At 39.1% G+C, this 22,003-nt stretch overlaps 1 protein-coding gene across 4 annotated transcripts in view; it reads left to right on the top strand.

Annotated features, from left to right (window-relative positions):
• The window catches only part of GCNT4 (glucosaminyl (N-acetyl) transferase 4), a 48,646-nt gene extending 26,991 nt beyond the window's left edge, over positions 1–21,655 (top strand). For all 4 annotated transcript variants that reach the window (XM_042452053.1, XM_042452052.1, XM_042452055.1 and 1 more), the window contains 2 exons: positions 839–1,002; positions 15,342–21,655. In XM_042452053.1, the coding sequence (XP_042307987.1) occupies positions 15,343–16,707 (1,365 nt within the window). In that variant the 5' untranslated portion in view covers positions 839–1,002; position 15,342 and the 3' untranslated portion in view covers positions 16,708–21,655. The remainder of the gene's footprint in view (positions 1–838; positions 1,003–15,341) is intronic.
• Positions 21,656–22,003: the final 348 nt, after the last annotated feature.

The raw sequence follows: 22,003 nt of genomic DNA, 5'->3' as shown, positions 1-22,003 counted from the left end.
TGGGGTGAAAGCATCTTGAGCCTCTCTTTCTCTCATTGGACATATTTCATAATAGGATGTATAGCATAATAAATAGATGTTAGATTTTATATAAGGTTATTGTACTCAGTAGCTTTCTAAGTACACTTCTTCCTTTACATTCACTGGGGTTAGGGGCACAGGATGCCTGTGAAAGTGGGGGGGGGGAATGCAAATAAATAAGTAGCAGTTTTTAACCTAAGAGAACACCTTTCTAGGAATTTCTAGGTCCTCCAGCAGAACTCTGTGGTCAACACGTGCCAGAATTTGATCATAAAATCATGTTTCAGGAGCTACAAATGCCTAGAGAAGTGTTTTCTCTAAGAATCTTTAGCTCCTCCGGTGCTACTCTATGGTCAACTTCCAGCAGAATTTCTCTGGATGACCTAGAAATTCCTAGAGAAAACATATTTATCAAACCTAGAAATAATAAAATCTGCAAAAGTCAAAGCTGCAAAGATGAAGGAATGAGTTTATTGTAATGTTGTTCTGGTTGTTGTTGCTTTAAGCTACTTTTGTTGCTTTAAAATATTTCAGTGGTTGTCTTAAAAGTCCCAGTTGCTTAATTTTGTCCCATATGTGGAACTGCAATGTAACACTATAGAGGCATTATTTGCTGCATGGTACAAAATAACTATAAAATGTATGCCTGCGACATGACACAGTTATGTATATAAAATGTAAAGTCTTCTTGAGGAGAATTTAAAATTAAGATTATTTAGCACCCTTTTAGGACATCCTCTGTAGGCCAAGAAGCCAAATTCTAGAATAAAAATACCTATTGAAATTATGGACATCTTAACTTTTTTTATCTTTACAGGAAGAAATGCTGCATAATTGACTGAAATATATTCAACCAGAGATGTGTAAGAACAGAGCAGAAGTGTTACAAATATCAGTGAGATGAGAAAAAAGAACTGTTCAGATTAACCAGTCTACATGGTGACTGTAGGACAGGAAAGAAGATAAAGGGAAGCCCAAAAGGTAGGTCTAATAATACTGATTCATTTGGCAAGGCCAAAATGTAAAGCAGAGGCTGAGATCAGAACTGGAGACCATGTGCAAAATCAAGATCAAACATAGCAGAAAAAACAAGGGGAAGATGCAGTTTCAAGAACAAGGTACAATGTGCTAAGCATCAGACACCTCACTAGTTACCAGACTGCTGGGTTACACAAAGCCTACAGCCTGGTTGTTCCAATAGTAGGCCTGGTACACACCGCCTGCAAAAGGCGGGCTGGAGCCACCTCTCTTTGCTGTGCAGAGTTACCACAGCAACCAAATGGTGTGGTACCGCTGCACAGCAAAAAAGGAGCGCTTAGAAGCAGCTCCTGTTTGCTGCGCAGCTGCGATGCAGGAAAGCGCCAAAGGATGGTGCGGCAATGTTACAGCTGTGCAGGGCCATTTGGATGCTGCGCAGCTGCGACGTCACCAACGTATGGGTGGGACCATGCAATTATGGCGGCCCCCACGCATACTAGGGTTAGGGAGCGTGCGGCTGGTGCGTGCTCCCTAACCCTAGTATCTCCAGGAGTATGGTGCATTTGGGTGGTCTGTACTGCACAGTAGATACACTTGAAGCTGAGACTTCAAGAGCCCTGGCTGGATCACACTGTAAAGAGTTAGCTCGGATCCAACACTTGAGTAGCTCTCTTACTGTTTCAATGAGAATATTGAGCTCCCATGTGCTGTTCCTCTAGGACTGGCAGGTAGCTTGGTTTTCGCCTCTGAATCCATGGGTGAGGTAGTTGTGAGCCCATCAGAAACCTCACTCATGGGTCACTTCAAGGTGCATGGGGGTTGGGGTTTCCTATGGAAGTACTGGTGCTATGGGAAGGTGTGGGAGTACTGAATTCATGAGATATTCAAGTTTGGAATCTTCATCTGGCTTTCGCTAATTAGGCTATTTAATAATTCTTCAGAAATGTGAAGGCTTGCATGGCCAACATCCATAGTTTTTTGTGGGTTTTTCAGGCTATGTGGCCATGTTCTAGAAGAGTTTATTCCTGATGTTTCACCAGCATCTGTAGCTGGCAACTGACCTGGCAGAGAGAGGGTGTGTGTGTGTGTGTGTGTGTGTGTGTGTGTACACACACCAACTGTGTTATCCTGGGTAAGGAGAAGAGATTCCCTTGTTAATCTGTGTATTGTTCTGTTGTTGATGGCCTGACCTCAGGGTGGGAGGACATGCAAAAGAGGATTAATGTCTGCTAATTGGTGATCATTGTCTGCTGGGAAAGCCCCTGACCCTCAGTGGTTTCTCATTTGCATTTGCTGAGTCCTGGTTTTGGTGTTCTTCAGGACTAGTAGCCAAACTTGATTTACTTTAAGGGTTTCTTTTTTCCTATTGAAGTTGTCCAAGTATTTGGGGATTTCAGTGGCTTCCCTGTGCATTCTGACCTGATAGTTGTTTGCATGGTCCAGAATTTAAGTATTTTCAAACAGCATTTTGTGCCCAGGATGGTTTGGACATTATCTCAATCAACTATATATTCCTCACATAATATCTAATAATTTCACTCCACTAGTATGAAGCTTTCATCACTTGCAGAAACCAGTTTTCAACCTTGCTCAATTTTCAAATCTAGTGCTTGTATTCCACCATTGTTTGACAACACATTTGATTGCATTCATGTGGGTGTTTCTTTAGTTAACTTTACATAACTACTAGGGCCAGTTTCGCCTGCAATCCATTGTGCTAGTGGCAGAGAGTGGGGAAAATTTTCCTGGGTATAAAGTATTTTGGTTTAAGTGTTCAGAAAATAATTTCTCTAAGGATCGGGACAGACCACCTGAAAAGGACAGCCTGCCGGTGGCCTAATTTCCTCCAGAAAGAAGCTGCAGCCGCCAAACCACATGGCTTCCCTATGGAGGAAGAAGAACCTGGAAAAAACAGGTTCTTTTTAAGCCGCAGGGGCAGTGTAACAAGTGCGCCACTGCATGGCGCTTACATAACAATGGCGGGGCCCTTATAGACAGGACGCCTCCATTGTTTTGCCGCCCGCACGTACTAGGGTTAGGGACCGTGCGGTTGCCGCTCAATCCCTAACCTTAGAATCGGCACCGGTACGCCACTTGTTGGTGGTATGTACCTTGCCTAAATCTGGATCTAGGTTAATTTAAGTATAAATAGCAATTCAAAAGTAGCAATATAGATTTGACTTGTACAATATAGATTTGATCCAGACAAAACGGAGGTACTCATTGTAGCAGCACCAAACCCAGGTATAGGGATACAACCTCCATTCCTAGATGGAGTCACACTCTCCTTCAAGGACTGTATTCACAGTCTGGGGGTACTCCTAGATCTGTCGCTCCAAATGACAAATCAGGTAAATGCGATGGTCAGGAGCGCCTGTTATCAGCTTTGGCTGATACGTCAGCTGTGCCCTTTCCTGGACGTTAGGGATCTTGAAACCATAGTACACGCACTGCTAACCTCCCATCTTGATTTCTGTAATGTGCTCTACATGGGGCTACCCTTGTGCTTGGTCCAGAAATGTCAACTAGTACAGAATATGGCAGCCAGATTGGTCTCAGGTACATCCAGAAGAAACCATATAACACCGATCTTAAGATCACTTCACTGGCTGCCCAATAGTTTCTGGGCGCAGTACAAGGTATTGGTTATCACCTTTAAAGCCCCCAATGGCTTGGGTCCAATCTTTCTCCGGGACTGCCTTCTTCCGTATAATCCACCCCGCACACTTAAGCCCTCTGGGAGGAATTTGCTGCAACCTTTTAAAAACTAGACTGTCTGCAACCTCCCAGAGGACCTTTTCAGCCATCACTCCCAGATAATGGAATGACCTGCTGGATAAGATTCGTCATATTACCACTTTAAACAGCTTTTTAAAAGCTGTTAAGAAGGATCTCCTCTGGCAGGCCTTTCCTAGATAGATACTCGGCCACCGAAAAGAAGACCCAACTAGTTGACCTCTAATTGAATACAGTTACCGTTTATTGACTATTTATTGCTATTGTCTTTAAGTAAGTTTTAATCTTATTTGGTTTAATTAATTGTATTTTAAGGGGTGGGTGGGATTAGGGGTTATGTTATGGAGTGTATATTCCCAAATGCATTTAAAGTCCTCAATTTTTCTTAAATGACCTACATTTTGGGCTGAGTTTTGTCCTGCAGTTGTCCTACAGTTTGGTCTAGAATTTGTTCCACATTTTATCTCTGGTTTTAGTGGACAATTATGGCAACCCTACAATGCATGACCCATCATTTGCAGCCAGCAATACCAGTGGTATCACATTGGGAAAGACTCCTTTTAGATATCATGGAAAAGAAAGAGGGAACTATTTTTGACAGTGTGAAGAAAATTTATAACATTGCTCTTGACATAGGCTGCATGAATTTTGCAGTGGAGTTTAATCCCTCTGATTATGCTTCATTTCCATTATCCCAAACCAAGGACAAAGTTAATTCTCGGCCATTTAGAGATCCTATGACCTTGCATGTGCATATACACATACATATAATATATGTATTTGCACGAAATGTTTTCATAATCTCAGATTGAGTGGTACTGGTGGAGGAAGCTGGTTGCTGCTAGGTATAATATTTAAAGATTTTCTTATGACTCAGCAGAGATGATTAAAATACTTCAGTTCTGTTTAACACCTCATACTCAGAAAAAGGCCTAAGGTGTAGATGCACTGCATGTTTACACCATGCAGTACATTTTATCCTTACATAAGAAAACAAAAGAATGGAGGATGTTATTCAAAGCAACCAAGCTAGTTTATAGTATATATGTATACTGTATGTATGTATATAGTATATGTATATATGTACACAGATTGTAATCCTATATATAGCTATTCTAGGAACCCTGCTACCCCAAAGTAGATGAATTCTTCCTTCCTATTAAGCAATGAGCATAGGTCAGTAACTTAAAAATAAAATGCAGAGTTTTTTTTAAAAGAAAATTCCACAATAAATCAGTGTAGCATGTTAACATTCTTAATGTGTTCTTTCCAAATTTTGTACTAACACAATTTTTTTATCCATGGAAGACAATATAAAACCTATGTACTCTATCCAACTTGTCCTGAGTAAACCGCAGTTTTTGGAAAACATGCAGAACATACTGACAGCTAGAAACACCTGAAATAACAAGGAAATAGCACAACTGCCCAAAATGTATGGCAGGTAGCAAATGGACATTTGACTTTTTGTTCCCACATGTTTTAAACAAAAATTAAGGTAGCTTTTAGACTGCAAATTTTCTGGACCTAAGAATCCTTTTTTGTTGTTTTCTTCTGGAACTAAGAATTATTTTAAAATAATAATAATAATAATAATAATAATAATAATAATAATAATAATAATAATAATAATAATACAGTAATGTCATTGTCTAATATGACATGCTCACCCCTAGATCTATATTAAGAGCTTTCAAAAATTGCAGATTTAAAAATGGATATTACAAAGTTGTCAGATCCTTGTATACATTTGATACATAACTGTAAACATCAACTATCCAATAATGCTATTTTTGTTGTTAACTGCCATTAAGTTGACAGGGGTGAGATATGGGACCAGATGAATGAGAGACCTCCAAGTCACCCTGTCATCAACAATATTACTCAGGTCTGGCTAGGGTTGCCATAAGTCAGGACCTCCAAACCGGGACAAATGTAGGACAAATGTAGTGCAACATTTTCAAATGTAGGACACGTTTTTATAAAAAATGGAGGACATGCGAAAAAATTGAGGTTTTTTTTTTTTAAATCTTAATATAAATGCATGTTTTTAGGCATGAGCAAAATGGAGGACATTTTGGCATTATTCCTAGACAGATGGCAGAAATGGACTTGCCCTCGGGTTCAACTGTACTTCTCAGAAGTGTGTACTTGGGCAAGGGACTGTGGTTTTTCTTCACTGCGCATGAGTTTGTAAAAATCACAGCAAGTTACATTGGCCATGCCTCAGAGGCTTGTTGATATCAATATCACCACCACCATCATCATCATCACCACTATAATTGGCCAAGAAAGGCAGACTTGTTAGCATTCAAATCGCCATAAATACACAGAAAATGCACTTGCATATATTTAATAATAAAAAATAATAAAAAAACCCAAGGCAGGGGTGTATATATTTAATAATAAAAATTAATGTAATAAAATAAAAAACAAGCAATAATAAAAATTAATGAAATAAAATAAAAAACAAGCAATAATAAAAATTAATGAAATAAAATAAAACAAGCAATAATAAAATTAATAAAATAAAACAAGCAATAATAAAAATTAATAAACTAAAACAAGCAATAATAACAATTAATAAAATAAAATAAAAACAAGCAATAATAAAAATTAATAAAATAAAATAAAATTTTTATATTTTTAAAAATAATTAAAAAACCCCAAAAAACCAAGGCAGACCTAATGGCCACTGACTCAGCTTTCCTCCAACTCCTCCTCCTCCTCTTCCTCTGCCCCAATTCTGCCCTTCAAGGCACCCTTCCTCCTTCTCCTCCTCCTCAAGGCTATGGAATCCTGGGAACTGTAGCTCTCTAGACCATTGAGCCTCCTTTTGTCAAAAGAGCTCTGGTGCCACAAGAAACTACAATTCCCAGAATCCTATAGCACTGAGCCATGGATGTTTAAGGGGGGGGGTCAAACTATTTCTGCAGCCTTTTGCTACCCCAAAGCCCTTCCTATTTACAAGGCAAAATCTCTTCCTTCCAAGCCATTGAAAACCAACCCAAGCAGAGGGCTGATTGCTTCTTTCTCATTGGTCAGCTTTGGGAGAAATTTGCATATTACAAGTAAAGGTGTTTAGGGCCTCAAAAACGATCCTGTGATAAAGAATTACAAGAATACTGAGGCGGTAGACATTTAAAAGAGGAGGCATTTAGACTCCCAGTGAAACATCAACGATTTATGGCCTTTTTTTCTTTTCTCACTGTAACCTGGAAAGTAATGCCTTTTGCAAGACATATATACCAAGTGGGCTGGCAATAGCTCTGAGTGGCAGGTGTCCTGAAGACCTGCTCTCTAGGCTGAGCCAGCCAGGCAGGCAGGGAGGGTGGGACACAGCCACGGGGAGGGAGGGGTGGAGCTGCCTCCAGGGCCTCGCTGGGGGGGGAGTCCCAGGGGCGGGGCCAAACCAGGGCTCGACCGTGTGGCCCCGCCCCAAACTGGGAAAGTCCTGCCCCCAGGTGGGATATGGCAACCCTAGGTCTGGGTTGTGGCTTCTTTGATTCAGTCTATCCATCTGAAATGCAGTCTTCCTCTTTTCCTGCTGCTTTCTACTTTGCTATGCATTATTATATTTTATAATGGCTCATGTCTTCTCATGATATATCCAAAGTATGATAGCCTCAGTTTAGTCGTCTTGGCTTCTAAGGTTAGTTCAGGCTTGATTTATTCTAAGAGCCATTTATTTGTCTGTGGGGTGAAGCAGATGGGCAAAATAAAGCAGCTTGTGGCTGCTTTTAAAGTGGGGCATTTATATGACACATACCTCCAAAGTGGATGAAAACTGAAATGAAGCTGCACTCTGGTGCTAAAAAACAGACCAAAAAGAAACTAGAATACTCCAGTTTAGCTAGGAAAATGTGCATCATTGTGTCTACATATAAACAGCCTGGTGCCAGTGCAGGGCTCCAGCAAAGCCTTTTTTTTTTAAACAAAAATGAAAGTGTGACAACTGCAGTAGGTGTAATTACAACATGCCACAAACTAGACAGTCCAAAGGTGTTTGGGGGGCTTCTGTGATTGTGCTTTGCCAATGTATCACTAACACACTGATGCCTTACAGGCAGAGTATTGCGTGTATGACTGTGTGGCCAATTAGAGGGGCAGCCATCCAATGGGATGGTATCTGGGCGGATGTGGGAGGTACTTGGAGGTCACAGATGGTGTATTTGTGATGGTGCACATGTATGGTGAGGAGTCAACAAAAAAAAAAAAAATTACCCAGCAACATGACTTAACGCTGTGCTATGGGTATTTGACATGCCTTGGGAGCAGGTCATGCAGGCAGCAGGGTTTCAACCTGCTTTTGGAAAAAGAAAATAATAAGTAAAACTTTTATTTTTTATCCCGCTTTTCTGAGACAGTTTTTCCTGCCCACCTGCTCCGGATAGAGTAGCAGTGTATAGTATCTGCAGTACTCTCTTCTCCAGCACCATGTCTCAAATGAGTTGATCTTCTTCCTATCAGTTTTCTTCAATGTCCAGCTTTAACAACCATAAATGGAAATACGATGGCCTAGGCAATCCTAACTTTAGTATTCAATGGTATATCTTCACACTTCAGGATCTTTTCTAGTTCCTTCATAGCTGCCCTTCCAAGTCCTAGGCTACACCTGCACTGCTGAAATAATGCATTTTGACAGCATTTTACCTGGTACGGCTCAATGCTACGGGATTCTGGGATTTGTAGTTTTGTTGTTGCATCAGAGCTCTCTGACACAGAAGGGTAAATATCTCACACAACTACAAATCCAAGAATTCTATACATTGTGTCATGGCATTTAAAGCAGTGCTAAACTGCATTATTTCTTCTTCTTTTTTAATTTAATCTTTATTATTGTTAAAATATATACATAAAACTGCATTATTTCTGTAGTGCAGACGCAGTCCAAGTCATCTTCTGATTTCTTGCCTGCAGTCCATAGAAAATATAATCATAATAATAACAATAACAACTATGTTTTCTCTTTACATCTTTGTTTTGGTGAAATATCACTTTCATTTGCCTTCTCTATGGTTCTTTTTTAAAATGTCATTTGTTTCTTTAGTATTTTTAGAGTTTTCAATGAAAAATTTCATCAACCTTTCACATATTGAAATATTTACCTAACAAGGACAATACCGTATATACTCAGCTATAAGTCGACCTCATATATAAGTCGAGGGCAGGTTTGGGGGGATTGTGAGTTTTGATATGACCAGTGGATAAGTTGAGGGTAAAACATAGTGGCATGTAATGAAGGATGTCAAGGAAAACAGTACCAAAGAACTCACAAAATTACAGCAGGCATAACTGTTTGTACTCATACTGAAGGCTGGATGGATGAGAGAGTAGCAGGAGGTCAGTCCTTCCAGGGCAGATTAAACCCTTGCTTTTCAACAGGAGATGGGTTTATATATGTGTGTGTGTGTGTGTATGTGCGTGTGGGAGTAAAGTACAGTACTTAGATTGACCCATGGAGAAGTCAACACAGTTTTTTTGGGTCAATTTTTCAACCTTAATTTCTAGATTTATACATAAGTATATATAGTAAATCTCAAGGTGACAGAAAGCTGCAGCACATGGCAGATCATCAAAGATCCAGTAGAAGTCTTAAAACCAGACCAAAAAATCACACTGGAAATCCTGGGTAAATTCAAAGAAGTCATTGCCTAAAGCTGAAAAGTCATTTTTGATCAGGTTGTTAAATATGTCTCTGTCCTACCAGGAGACTTAGAATAAGCATAATAAACAACAAAACTATTGAGCAAATTTTAAAAATCATTTTAAAATCATATACAGTACAGGAGATTACCAATAAAATATGCTTTTCAAAAACTTGATGAAATAACAAAATGTCTGTAGAGACTGCTTAAAGAAAAGAGTGGTCTTTAAGTTCCTTTTAGTTAAACAGAGTTCTCTGAGGAGGGAATCCCACAAGTGGGAGTCACTGCTGAAAAGGCCCTGTCTGTAGTTCAGGTTAAGCTTTAGGACAATCAGGTGCTGTGGCACGCTCATTCCTCTAAGTGCAGTCAAAGGCTTTGCTGTAGTCAATAAAGCGCATGCAGATTTTCTTCTGGAATTCCCTGGTGTGCTCCATTATCCAGTGTATGTTTGCATACATATGTTTGCAGTGTGATCTCTAGTGCCTCTTCTTTTCCTGAATTCAGGTTTCACCTCAGGGATTTCATGTATGGTAAGAACCTTGACATTGCTTGCATGGGAAATTAGTGGGATGTTTCTTTAATTGCCACAAACTTTTGTGTCTGGTTTGTTGTGGATGGGAATATATACTGATCATTTTACTATGGCATTTTTGAGCATCCACAGATTTTTGGTATCCACAGGGGGTCCTGGAATCAACCCATAGCAGATACCAAGGGCCCATTGTATTTCCTACATGTTTTTTCACAGACAACCTGCCAAGATATTGTGGATAGCTGATATGTAGATAATTACATGTGATAATTGTCAATGAACAGCATGCAATTATCAAATTGATTTCATGTTGTTTCCCATACAGAATTCTGCAGAGTAAATCTCTAACTTACAAAGTAGTCTTTATTGTGAGTAAAGGTTGGGGGCTGTTGTTGATGGCTTTAAATAAAATTATCACCAAAGAAGGCAAATTTGCCAGACAAGTTTGCATTTGTTCAGTGTGAGGCATTACAGCAGTGGTTGACAGCATGACTCACTGGTTACTATAATGATCCTGATTCTGCCATTTTAAAAATGAGTGGGAAACTGGGAAATAAAAGTCTCTTTGCAGCTGTCCCCTCTCTACACCCACCATTAAACTAGTTTTTTCAAAAAGGAAACAGTTATGCATGGAGTGGGGGTGGGGAAGTGACAGAAAAACCTAAAGCTAATACCTGCTAAATACCAAAGGTTATGATGTAAACCAGAGAACATGAGGTGGTTTCACTTTATGGCTGCTTCTTTTATAAGTGAGCTGCTATTGTAGAACTGAGTTACAGGATGAAACATGGATGGTGCTTATTTGACAATATCTGGTTCTCTTGCAAGCCAGGGAAGTATGCACATTTCAGTTCTGATGGTTTCAACTAAAGTAGGCTACTCTTGAGTCTCTTCCTAAATAAGGTTTCTCTCTGTTCATTCTGTCTCCCCAGGTTGCCTGAAGTAGGCACTCAGAAAATATATGCACTTGAGTTGTACGGTATTTCCTTTCACAGTGTGCATTGTGCAACTCCCTTATCTATGGTACTTCATCTTGGAAACAGGAACAAAGATACCATGGTTGTTAATTGCTTTGTTTCCAGATTAACTGCCTTAATGTTTTAAGACAACAAATATTTAAACAGTCTCCGAACAGAAAGTTCATATGACTTGTGAAAAGATTATAACTCCCCCAGATGAAGAATGCAAACATTGAAGTAGTTTCTACTGTGGCCATAATTGTATTTCTTTTTCATTGGTAAAAAAACCTGGTATTCATTTTGCTCCCAGGTATCTTTGCCTTGGCTCCAGGGCATCTGAAAGACCACATTTCCCTGTATGAGATTTCCTGATCTCTGAGATCTTCAAGGGAGAGCTTTCTCTCAGTTCCACCAACATCACAGTTGTGTCTGGTTTTTTCTGGCTTCTCAATAGCCGCTCCCAAACTATCAAACTCCTTCCCGCTGGAGGCTCAATTGCCCTCCTCTCTGCTCCCGTTTGGCTTGTAGACAAAGACCTTTTTAGTTTGATAGGTCTTCAACAATTAATTAATTTTGCAGAAGGCTTTTTAATCAGGTTTACAGGAATTTGGAGAGCCAGTGTGGTGTAATGGTTTGAGGATTGAACTATGACTCTGAGAGATTACGGTTCAAATCATTGCAGGGTCATGGAAGCTCACTGGGTGACCTTGGAAGACAGAACCAGAGGGTTCTGAGTTAACTCTCTGGAATGATTAAAAATGCAGTCTTCTTAGCCAGTAGTGAATCAGGAACAGTCTTTATCTCTATGGGCTTATTAAAAAAAGTTTGTAAAATCATTAACAAGAAGGTCTGCTATATCTGAAATGAATGGGGGATATAAGAAATCTAGAAGCTGCAAGACACTCTGTAAGTAAATTTGACTTTGAATGTATTGGCCTACTAATTTTCTTTATTCTTAAAAGCTATAATATGGCAGCATCCAACATTTTACTACAGGACTATTCACTCATTACCTTGTTTCACTTTTTAAGTATTAATCTATTTCAGGTCAGAGCTCTAAACTTGTAACAAGTTTTGCATAATAAATACTACAGTGCTTCTTCTGTGCAGTATTTGCTGAACATGACATCGGGCTGCCAATTTCCATGTGTGTGTATCTTCTGCTGACAGTGTGTTTCTGAACTGTCTCTTTCAACAAATTTGTGAAGAGGTTGCCCGGCTGATGGGTATTTCCTTTAAAACAGACTGCATGCGCAAGCACTTCATATGAAAGGACTATTTATTCTGAAAGAGGGGGAAATTTCTGCCAATCCAAACATTTCCTTAGTCAAAGGCAGAGGAAAAGGACATTTATAGGCCAGATCTTGGATGAGTTAACTTGGGGACAACAAAATCCAGTAACTCATGCTGGCTGGAAGATTCTGGTAGCTGTAGTCCAAAAAGTAACTTTTCCAGCCTGTACTTTAGGCAGGATCTAGTGATGGACTTCTGCTAGTGGAGCAGTAGAATTTGGTGAAATTACATGGAATTAGGAGTGGGTAATATCATTATCTCTTGTAACCTCAAACCAGCTCAGGAAACCTGGAAAATTTTCTGGAGCCAGTTTTTGATTGGTACAGAAGTCTGTAGGGGTGAGTGGGTTAGAAGAAAGTTGTGTTTCTTCCACTAATGAATGTCACTAAAACAATATATTTTGGACAGGATTCTTGCATCCTTTTTTCCTTAAAATAACAGAACTGTTGCACAGCTGTTGTTTTAAGGTCTGAAGTTGTTTCCAAGCACTTTAGGTAAGGGAAACATATGCAGTTTTGTGTCAGTTACTGCTCACCTATCCATCAACTTTCCTCTTTTTGCTCAGCATCTGTCTGTTGTACTCAATACTCATCATTAATTATCCTTTAGATAATATAAAAATACTTGTTGGGGAGGGGGAGGTCATGTTCTTAAAATAAATGAAGAAAATAATACTAGAGCAGAATTATATTAAAAGTACACAGTCATTCGGAATTACAAGATATGTACTATGGTATAATGAGGAGGGGATTGAAGTAATAGCAATTGAAACATTGAAATAATATAAGAAAAGATGGACAAATTTATACATCCATTTGATCGGGAGCTGTCCTATTTTACTTGTTTCCATTTAAGTTTAAATTGCAGAATCCAATGCATCAGCAAGATTTTCCATGCTAGCTTTAGAGATGTGTCCCCCAATTGGTAGAAATTTAACCAGGACATCCAGTCACCGTACATCACATACAGTCTTGCCTTCATCACTGTTGATAGGTTTTTAAGAGGTTTTCTGTCAGCTACAGCACTGCTCTTGTCACCACTGAGAGGGAGAAGGCATGATGAGAAATGACATGACAGTAAGAGGAGAACCTGTTTTCTGATATAGCCTGCTCAGCATTCAGAAATGCAAGCAGGGCTTGGTTTCCAGTTCAGTCTAATCAATTCGTCAGTCATTCCCACTAACTGTGACAAGGAGTACAGTATGTTGTCTCATTCACTTTAGGAAGAAAGTGCTCATCAAGACAACAAAGTCTGACATCTTGTTAGTTATAATGTCCTAAGTTGGACTTAGGACATTGTAGCTGCTTCATATTTTTATTACTGATCCTGACACTATTGTCTGGAACCAGCGTGGTGTATTGGTTTGAGTGTTGGACTAGAACGTAGTGTTTGAATCCCCACTCAGGCATGGAAAACCCGTGTGTTGTGGCCTTGGCCATGCTTCATTTTTTCAGCCTCAGAGGAGTGCGAGGACAAACCTCCTGTGAACAAATGTTTGCAAGAAAACTGTGATAGGTTCGTCTTAGTGTCACAATAAATGAAGGCCCATAGCAGCAGCAGCAACAACACTATTTCCATAATTGCAAAATACCTTCAAACCCATCTTAATAGCCAGCCCCCTGTCCTGAGTGACAATGATCTATGTGGCTCATGAGTGGAGCACTGCAAGATGATGTGAGCAGCACTTTCTCAGCAGTGAGTGCTAGTGGGATGGGACTGGTCACATCCTCCTGCAACACTCCATTTGTGAACACCACAGATCTCCATCACTTAGGATGGCTGGCTAGCTTTTAAAGTGAGTTTCAGGAGTCAGATGGGGAAATAAATCACAACCATGACATTATAACTACTTGTCTGATTCAAAATATTGGCCAAAGCTTTGTACAGAGTTGCATATTTGCTGTTGGTGGCTTGGAATAAATACAGGGAGGTGTTTTCACTTGTTTTATTATTTGGTTTGAGATTTCTTTTCCCAGAAATTTCTGGAGTTTGATTCTGAATAGCCCCTGACCTTAAGAATACACACAGCCTGAAATGAACTGGGCTTTTGTTTTGTTTTAATTAATAGAACTACCATCATTGAACATTGTAAAGCATAGCTCCGATACCTTCTGCAGAAGCAGCAGGGCTTCTAAGACAGCCATAAAAAGTGGCAGTTGCTGAGGTGTCAGGGAGGCAACAAGAAGTTGGTTGTTTCATTCTCATGTGTAAGAATTAAAACTTTCAAAAGTTTCTCTTTACTGGATGAGATTATAAGAGTGTTTGCACTTTTCATTGATTTAAAAAATATTTTGGGGACATGTTTGTGAAAAGGTAGTTGGCACACAAACATTTTTTTGAGGAAACCCACATTTTTTGCAGAAAACAATATATCTTGTACAAAATAGGCAGTTTTCTGAACAAGAATTTGCTTTTTTAAAATGCACACTAACTTTTTCCCCAGAAATGATTTTTTTGGTGAGAAAACTCCCAAATTGTGAAATATCTAACAGAGATTTTTCTCAATGCAACATTTTGATTTTTTAAAACACCTTTTCTCATCAAGATTAAGAACAATTTGCAAGTATTCTATACACCCCTAATTGGAAGACAGAAATGTGATTACTTTAAAGTTGACTTTGTGTCCCTTGCACTTATCTGCTACCCTAAGGTATAGTGGAAGACACTCTTGAAGCCTTATCATATGAGAAATGAAATCCAAACTGGAGTGGGGGAGTAGTGGCTTTCTCTATGTATGCCATCATAGCATTTTTGTTTTCTTCTGGAGGGATATAGTCATAAAAGTTTGTCTTTTGCCAAACAATTTTTTTCTAGTGTGACAAAAGGCATACTTTTATGTCCGTCACCCTAGGAAGAGAATGGAAATGCTATTATGGCATGCGGAGAAGCATAGAGAAAGCTGCTACTTTCCTGCTCTATTTCAGCTTTCTTTTCTCATGCAGTAAGGCCCTTGTATCCAATATTGAAATAAAATTCAGCTAGCAATCTGGTTGGTTTTCATATGGGAAATGCAGGGGGGACACCATTTTGTCTTTTGCCTCAGGCAGCAAAATGTCTTGGTCTGATGCTGGAATGCTATTCTTCTGCTATCACTGAAATTTTAGTTCTTGTACAGTTTTGTAATATATCAGAAGTATTAATTTGTACTTTGGCTGTTCCCTTTGTTGTTCACAGAATGAAGAGACATAAGTGGTCCTACAGTTATCCAAGAGGACAGAGACTCTTGATCCTGTTTTCAACGGTGTGGCTGTTCTTGCTGCTAAAACTTCTCAAAGTTGAGCAACTGCTACTCTCTCACAAAGACATTTACTTTGTAGAGCCGCTTTTAAGCACCTCCTCATATGTGAAAAACAAGTACACCAATTTTAAAAAAGATGGCCAGTATGAAATTAACTGTTCCTTCATATACAGTCAGGAACCTGTGGAAATTGGAAAGACATTAGAAATAAAAAGAAAAGAAATTATTGATTTGGATGATGAAGATGTTGTAGCAATAACTAGTGACTGTCAAGTGTACCATACAATTAGAGGATATCAGCTTAAGCCCATTTCCCTAGAAGAGAAAAAATTTCCATTAGCTTATTCTTTGGTTGTTCACAAAAATGCTATAATGGTTGAGAGGCTGATCCATACAATATACAGCAGTCAGAATGTTTACTGTATCCATGTTGACCAAAAGTCATCTAGCACTTTCAAGCGGGCTTTGGAGAATCTAGCTAAATGTTTCTCCAATATTTTCATTGCATCCAAATTGGAGGTGGTAGAATATGCCTATGTCTCAAGGCTCCAAGCGGATTTGAATTGTTTGTCTGATTTACTAAAGTCTTCTATTCCATGGAAGTATGTAATAAATTTGTGCGGCCAAGATTTTCCTCTGAAGTCAAACTTTGAACTTGTATCTGAACTTAAAAGATTAAATGGAGGAAACATGTTGGAGACAGTCAAACCAAGCACCAGTAAAAGGGAACGGTTTACCTATCACTATGAACTCCAGAAAATGCCTTATGAATACACCAAGATGCCTGTGAAAACTAATGTCTCTAAGGACCCACCACCCCACAATATAGAAATGTTTGTTGGCAGTGCCTATTTTGTTTTAAGTCGAGCTTTTGTAGAGTATGTTCTTGCAAGTTCCCTTGCTCAAGATTTTTTTGAATGGTCAAAAGACACTTATTCACCTGATGAACATTTCTGGGCAACCCTTGTTCGTGTTCCAGGAACACCAGGACAGATTTCACAAGAAGCTCAGGATATCACAGACCTTCAGAGCAAAACCCGTTTAGTAAAATGGAATTACCTTGAGGACCATCTCTATCCTCCCTGTACTGGTACACACCTTCGTAGTGTATGCATCTACGGAGCTGCTGAGCTCAGGTGGCTTATCAACTCTGGGCACTGGTTTGCCAATAAGTTTGACTCAAAAGTGGACCCTGTTTTAATAAAGTGTTTGGCAGAGAAGCTTGCAGAACAGCAGAAGGAATGGGTTGATTTGTCTTCTGAAAACATTTTTGTACACAGAACATTTACAGATGTCTCTTAACAATATGTAATATCCATGATTGGACTCTGAGAATTTTTTAGAAAGGAAATGATTGCTGAAATGAGCCATATTACTCATCAAAGATACTTCTGTAAGCCAATTTCTGATCTATTTTGGTAGAATTTTCTATTTTTGCACCTTAAGGCAAAGTGTACTAGCAGAGCTCTGAGAAGCTGTCCCTACTTAGGGTCCTTCAAGAGAGGTGGAAACATGGGAATGAAAGACCAAAACATCTTAATTTATGTTGGCTTAATCCAGTGGTATCCATTGTTTTTGTAAGCAACACATTCTTCTAAACTTACTTTGACTTTTGTCAGCAGCATCTCCACACCCCTTGAATAGCACGTGTATATTATCATGCAGAGAACCAATATGTTGTAGTGGTTTGAGCACTGAACTACAGCTCTGGAGACCAGGGTTCAAAACCCCACTCAGCCACAGAAACTTGCTGGGTAACCTTGGGCAAGTCACACTCTCTCAGCCTTGGAGAAAGGCAAAGGCAAAACACCCTCTGAATAAATCTTGTCAAGAAAATCCCATGATAGGTTCACCTCAGAGTCACCAGAAGTCAGAAATATCTTGGGCACATAATAACTACATATTGTGCATGTGTAGCTTGTTACTGCATACAAGGATCTAAAGACTGGGCTATCACTTTAAAACTACCAGTCAAGTTTTTTTTAAAGAACAGGATAGTTCAGACCTCCTAAAATTGTTTATGAGGAAGACCATTAGAACAAAGCAGACATTCTCCCCAATTCAAATGCAAATGAAAAGAGTGTATAACAAGCATACTGTCAAATCAAATGCAGATAGGGTTGAGAGGGGCACAGAATTCTACTTATTCACATTTTAGCTGGTGTGGAGATGTCGCCATCTGCACAAAATCTTATCCCATCCACTTGGATCCACCTCAAATTTGAAAACCACAGGCTTAACCCATGTAAAATACTGGTCACATTTTACTTCTATTTATGCCTACAGCCAATGTGCTTACAGAACCTAAGCATCAGTTATCCTGTATTTTGTATAGATATCAATGAATCCTATACAAAGTGAATGTAAAAAAACCCCTCAGACTCCCACACTCTGCACTGATAAAATTGAAATGTGTGTGTGGGGTAATTAATACAATCAGGACTTTGAGTGTTAAACTTATATGTCATGTTTTGCAGATTGTTTTATTTCTTCTGTTATTTTGTCCTTCTGCAGTGGCCAAGTAGAGGTTTGAAAAGAAGTTTTCTAGTGTTCATGATTCTTCTGTGCCCATCTTGCTGCTTTGATCTATAAGATGGTTCAAAACATTGCACACCATAGAATAAATAATAGTAAACATGTGGCTTGTAGTCCTAACTGTGACACTCCTATGGTGTCTAGTGCTTTGCACCAACCTTTATGTTTGATTCAGTGTGCATCTTTTGTGTGCAATAATAATAATTACTGAGGGCTTTTTCAAATGTTTTGTATTCTGATTTGTATCCATTCACTGTGGGGAGGATACAAGTATCTTACCTCCAGGTTGTACTGTCATCACTGGGAATCTAGAGTTCAAGATGTCCTTTGACTTTGCTAGTTAAATGCAATCCGATCTCCCTGTTGTACTGAGATCCTTGGATGAGGTGGTATACAAAAGTCATGGGCAACTTTGGTGGCCCAGAATTATCTGCGCCACAGGCCTCACCGAACCTGAAAATGACACAAAATAATTTATAAAAATAAAAAGTGACAAAATGATCACTTCCAATATTTTAAAAAATTGTGACCAGGTGGGTTATGGGTTTCTAGAACTTGGCAGCATCCCAGTGCAAAAAATAGCCATTCTAGAGGCCTCTAGGAACAGGGGAGAAATAATTTTACAGTGTTTTTTTGTCCTGTAGCAGGGAATGGGGTCCCTATGTAAGCCAGGCCTATGGACATTTTCTCTCATTTTCCAAGGGTTTATTTTGGAATGGCACTTGAGATCCTGATGGTGTGACAAGTCACATAGTTTCCTCAAGGCAAACCTGTACAAACCTTTTAAATGTTTCTAATGATTTATTTTATTTTTACTTTAAAAAACTCAGTTCTAGCTAGACTTAATGTTTTTCTACTGTTCTGTATGTGTGTATGACTTCTTTCAAAAAGGGTAAAGGAGCAAGCATGAATCTGCTTCCTTTTCATTTTCTGTTGTTGTTGTTTTTTCCTAGAAAGGTATGTACTGTGCTCTATATTTTTCCTCTTTCATTAGTCTTTTTCTAGTAAGGCCCTTTTCCAGGAAAGCTATTTCTTCCTCAATTATGTTTTTACAATTCTTATAATAGAGGTGTGAGATCACATCTGGAAGGAACATAGCCTTAGGGGGTGAAGTCACTCTCATTGCTAAAAAAGAAGAAGACTATACAATCCCCTAGATACAAGCTTCTTATTTTTTATTTTTTAATAAAAGAAAAACACACACATACATAGGAGATAAAACCTGTGTACTAAGAAAAATGTGTCCTATTCATATTCCCCAAGCTTTAAAAATGCACTAAAAAGATGTTTTGCCCAGGGAAAGCACAATGTTGTGCATATTACACCTCAGATGAAATTGTTTTTTACCTTTAAGTTTCTTAGGTCTTTTTTCTGCACCTTATTTTTTTTCTCAAGATGATTATCCCATACATTTGAAAAGCCCAGTCAGTAACTGGTGTTTATAATACTGAATGAGCCCTTGATTTGTGACCTCAGCTTTGTGTATGCAGGATTGATTTAAAATGGGACATTATTAATAGCTATCTCTGCTTAACACGGACCTGATTGAATAGCATCTGTATTCAACCATGGTTGGACAAGTTGGAAATTGGCTGTTGCTGAAAAAACATTGTTAAAATTTTTGAATTGCTTGTATGGAACATGCATAATCCTTATTTTGTGTATGTTTGACTTATAGTTGTTGAATACAAATGACATGTCTCATGCTTTGATTGTGTATTCCTGCATAGCAGGGGATTTGATTTAATGGCCCTTGAGGTCTCTTCCAACTCTTTGATTCTATTTTTGTTAAACTGACATTTCATTTAGCCATGTATTGAACTGCTGGCCCTTATCTGTGATCAGCAGAGTATGAAATGTTATATAGCCCAGGTGAGTGATAAACAAAATTATAATGTAAAAATGGATTGCTGGTTACATTTACACCTCTGATAACATGTACATTTATACTTACTGTATTTCAAATGTCACTGTAGGTCCTATTTTTACTATAGTTTTTACTACTACTACTACTAATAATAATTTGTTTTATTTATATACCGCTATTCCAAAGATCATAGCGGTGAACAGCAAGTAAGCTAATTAGCAAGTGCTGGGTCATTCCTATCCTCTCTCCTGGTAGAATATGGAAGTTATTAACGTTTAATCAAGTATATTAAATTGTCAATTAATAATGAGAAAGATTCAGAGCTGTGTCACAACAGACCAAAGTGTCCTTAAACACTGGGAAGTCTTACAGCCAAAATTATCACAGGACTGGATAATTTTGAAGACAGGCAACAATGTTTGAATGTTTTCGTTTAGAAAACGGGAGGGGGGTATTTATAATATGATACATGATGCTGAGAAAGCAGAGAGAAAGTTTTCTTCTGCCATTTGTATAGCACTAAAACTAGGATTTCAGTTAAATTGGTTAGCTGAAGATGGTGAGTAGACAAAGGAATCACTACTTATAATGGTCAGTAGTTTAGATGGCTTTTACAAAAGGGATCAGATGAATTCATGGAGGATAATTCTGTTTGTAGCTAGTAGACACAATGGGTATTTGTAAATTCTGGAATAAGAAGCAGCATGCCACTTAATGACAGTTCCTGAAAGCTACAGTAGGAGAGTATTATAGTCTGTGAACATCTCTGATGCATCTGTGGAGAAACAGGATGCTGACTGGGATAGATGGGTAATTCATCTGAGCCTGTAGGGCTTTTATATCCCTTTGTGATACTTATTGGTTAACATAAGGGGAAACCTTACAGATGTTGTTTCTGCTACTGTGATTTAGGCATGCTTCACATGAATACTGATCTGGCAGGAGGAATGCATGCTGTCAGCTGAGTAGAATGGTTTGCCACTGCACACAATGGGTTCATTGTATAAAGTGGCAAATGCATGTGTTCAGTGTCAAGCAACTCTCAGGCTCCTCTTCCTCCTTTTCCTTCATGAGATTTTAATACTAGGCCAGCAGTGATTACTCAAGAGATAAAAATAAAAATGATAATGATGTAGTGGTGCAGAAGAGAAGCAAAAAAAAAAAAAAAGTCAACAACGAGTGCTTACAACCAGTGGCGCACTGACAGGCATCCATCAGTGTGACAGAACTTTCTTTCTGACCTGTCCACTGCAGCCCTCTGCTCTGGCTGCAAACTAGCTCTGGAGGGTATTTGAGAGTGCAGTACTGTATACTGCTTTGCAGGTTGGTAGACTCTCCTTTGAAGGTCATTTAACAGAGGTTAGGTGGCCATCTTTGAAGAGTACTTTACTTGTGTATTTCTGCGTGGTAGGGGGTTGGACTACATGGCCTTTGTGATCTCTTCCAGCTGTATCATTCTAGTGTCCCAAATCTCTTTTAGGTTTTAGAGGTGCATGGAAGGCTATAGTGGGGAGGGACCCACCTCCTCTTTGATTCCTCTAGCAGAAACATTGGGTAATACATGGTTCTCGAGCATTGAATGGGATGCTCTACCTTGCTGGGGTCAAACAAGCTAAACAGTAGCACGGACCAAACACAGGTTCCATGTAATTTGCTCTGAATGCATAATTTTTCATGACGGTTCATTTGCATAAAACATTTCTGAGCTTGACCATACCAGAGAAACTGTGCAGTGGGGAAGTGAGCCGCAACTTTAGAATCATAGAATCATAGAGTTGGAAGGACCACAGGGGCCATCCAGTCCAACCCCCTGCCATGCAAGAAATCCTAATCAAAGCATGCCCAACAGATGGCCATCCAGCCTCTGCTTAAAGACCTCCAAAGAAGGAGACTCCACTACACTCCGAGGGAGTTTATTCCATTGTCGAACAGCCCTTACTGTCAGGAAGTTCTTCCTAATGTTCAGGTGGAATCTCTTTTCCTGTAGCTTGCATCCATTGTTCCAGGTCTTGTTCTCTGGAGCAGCAGAAAACAAGCATGCTCCCTCCTCAATATGACATCCCTTCAAATATTTAAACAGGGCTATCATATCACCTCTTAACCTTCTTTTTTTCCAGGCTAAACATCCCCAGCTCCCTAAGTTGTTCTTCATAGGACATGGTTTCCAGACCCTTCACCATTTTAGTCACTCTCCTT

The sequence above is a fragment of the Sceloporus undulatus genome, chromosome 2, assembly GCF_019175285.1.
Source record: "Sceloporus undulatus isolate JIND9_A2432 ecotype Alabama chromosome 2, SceUnd_v1.1, whole genome shotgun sequence".
In the NCBI taxonomy this organism is placed as follows: Eukaryota; Metazoa; Chordata; class Lepidosauria; order Squamata; family Phrynosomatidae; genus Sceloporus; species Sceloporus undulatus.
The sequence above is the reverse complement of the archived record's forward strand: the minus strand, read 5'-3'. Positions and strand labels throughout refer to the sequence as shown.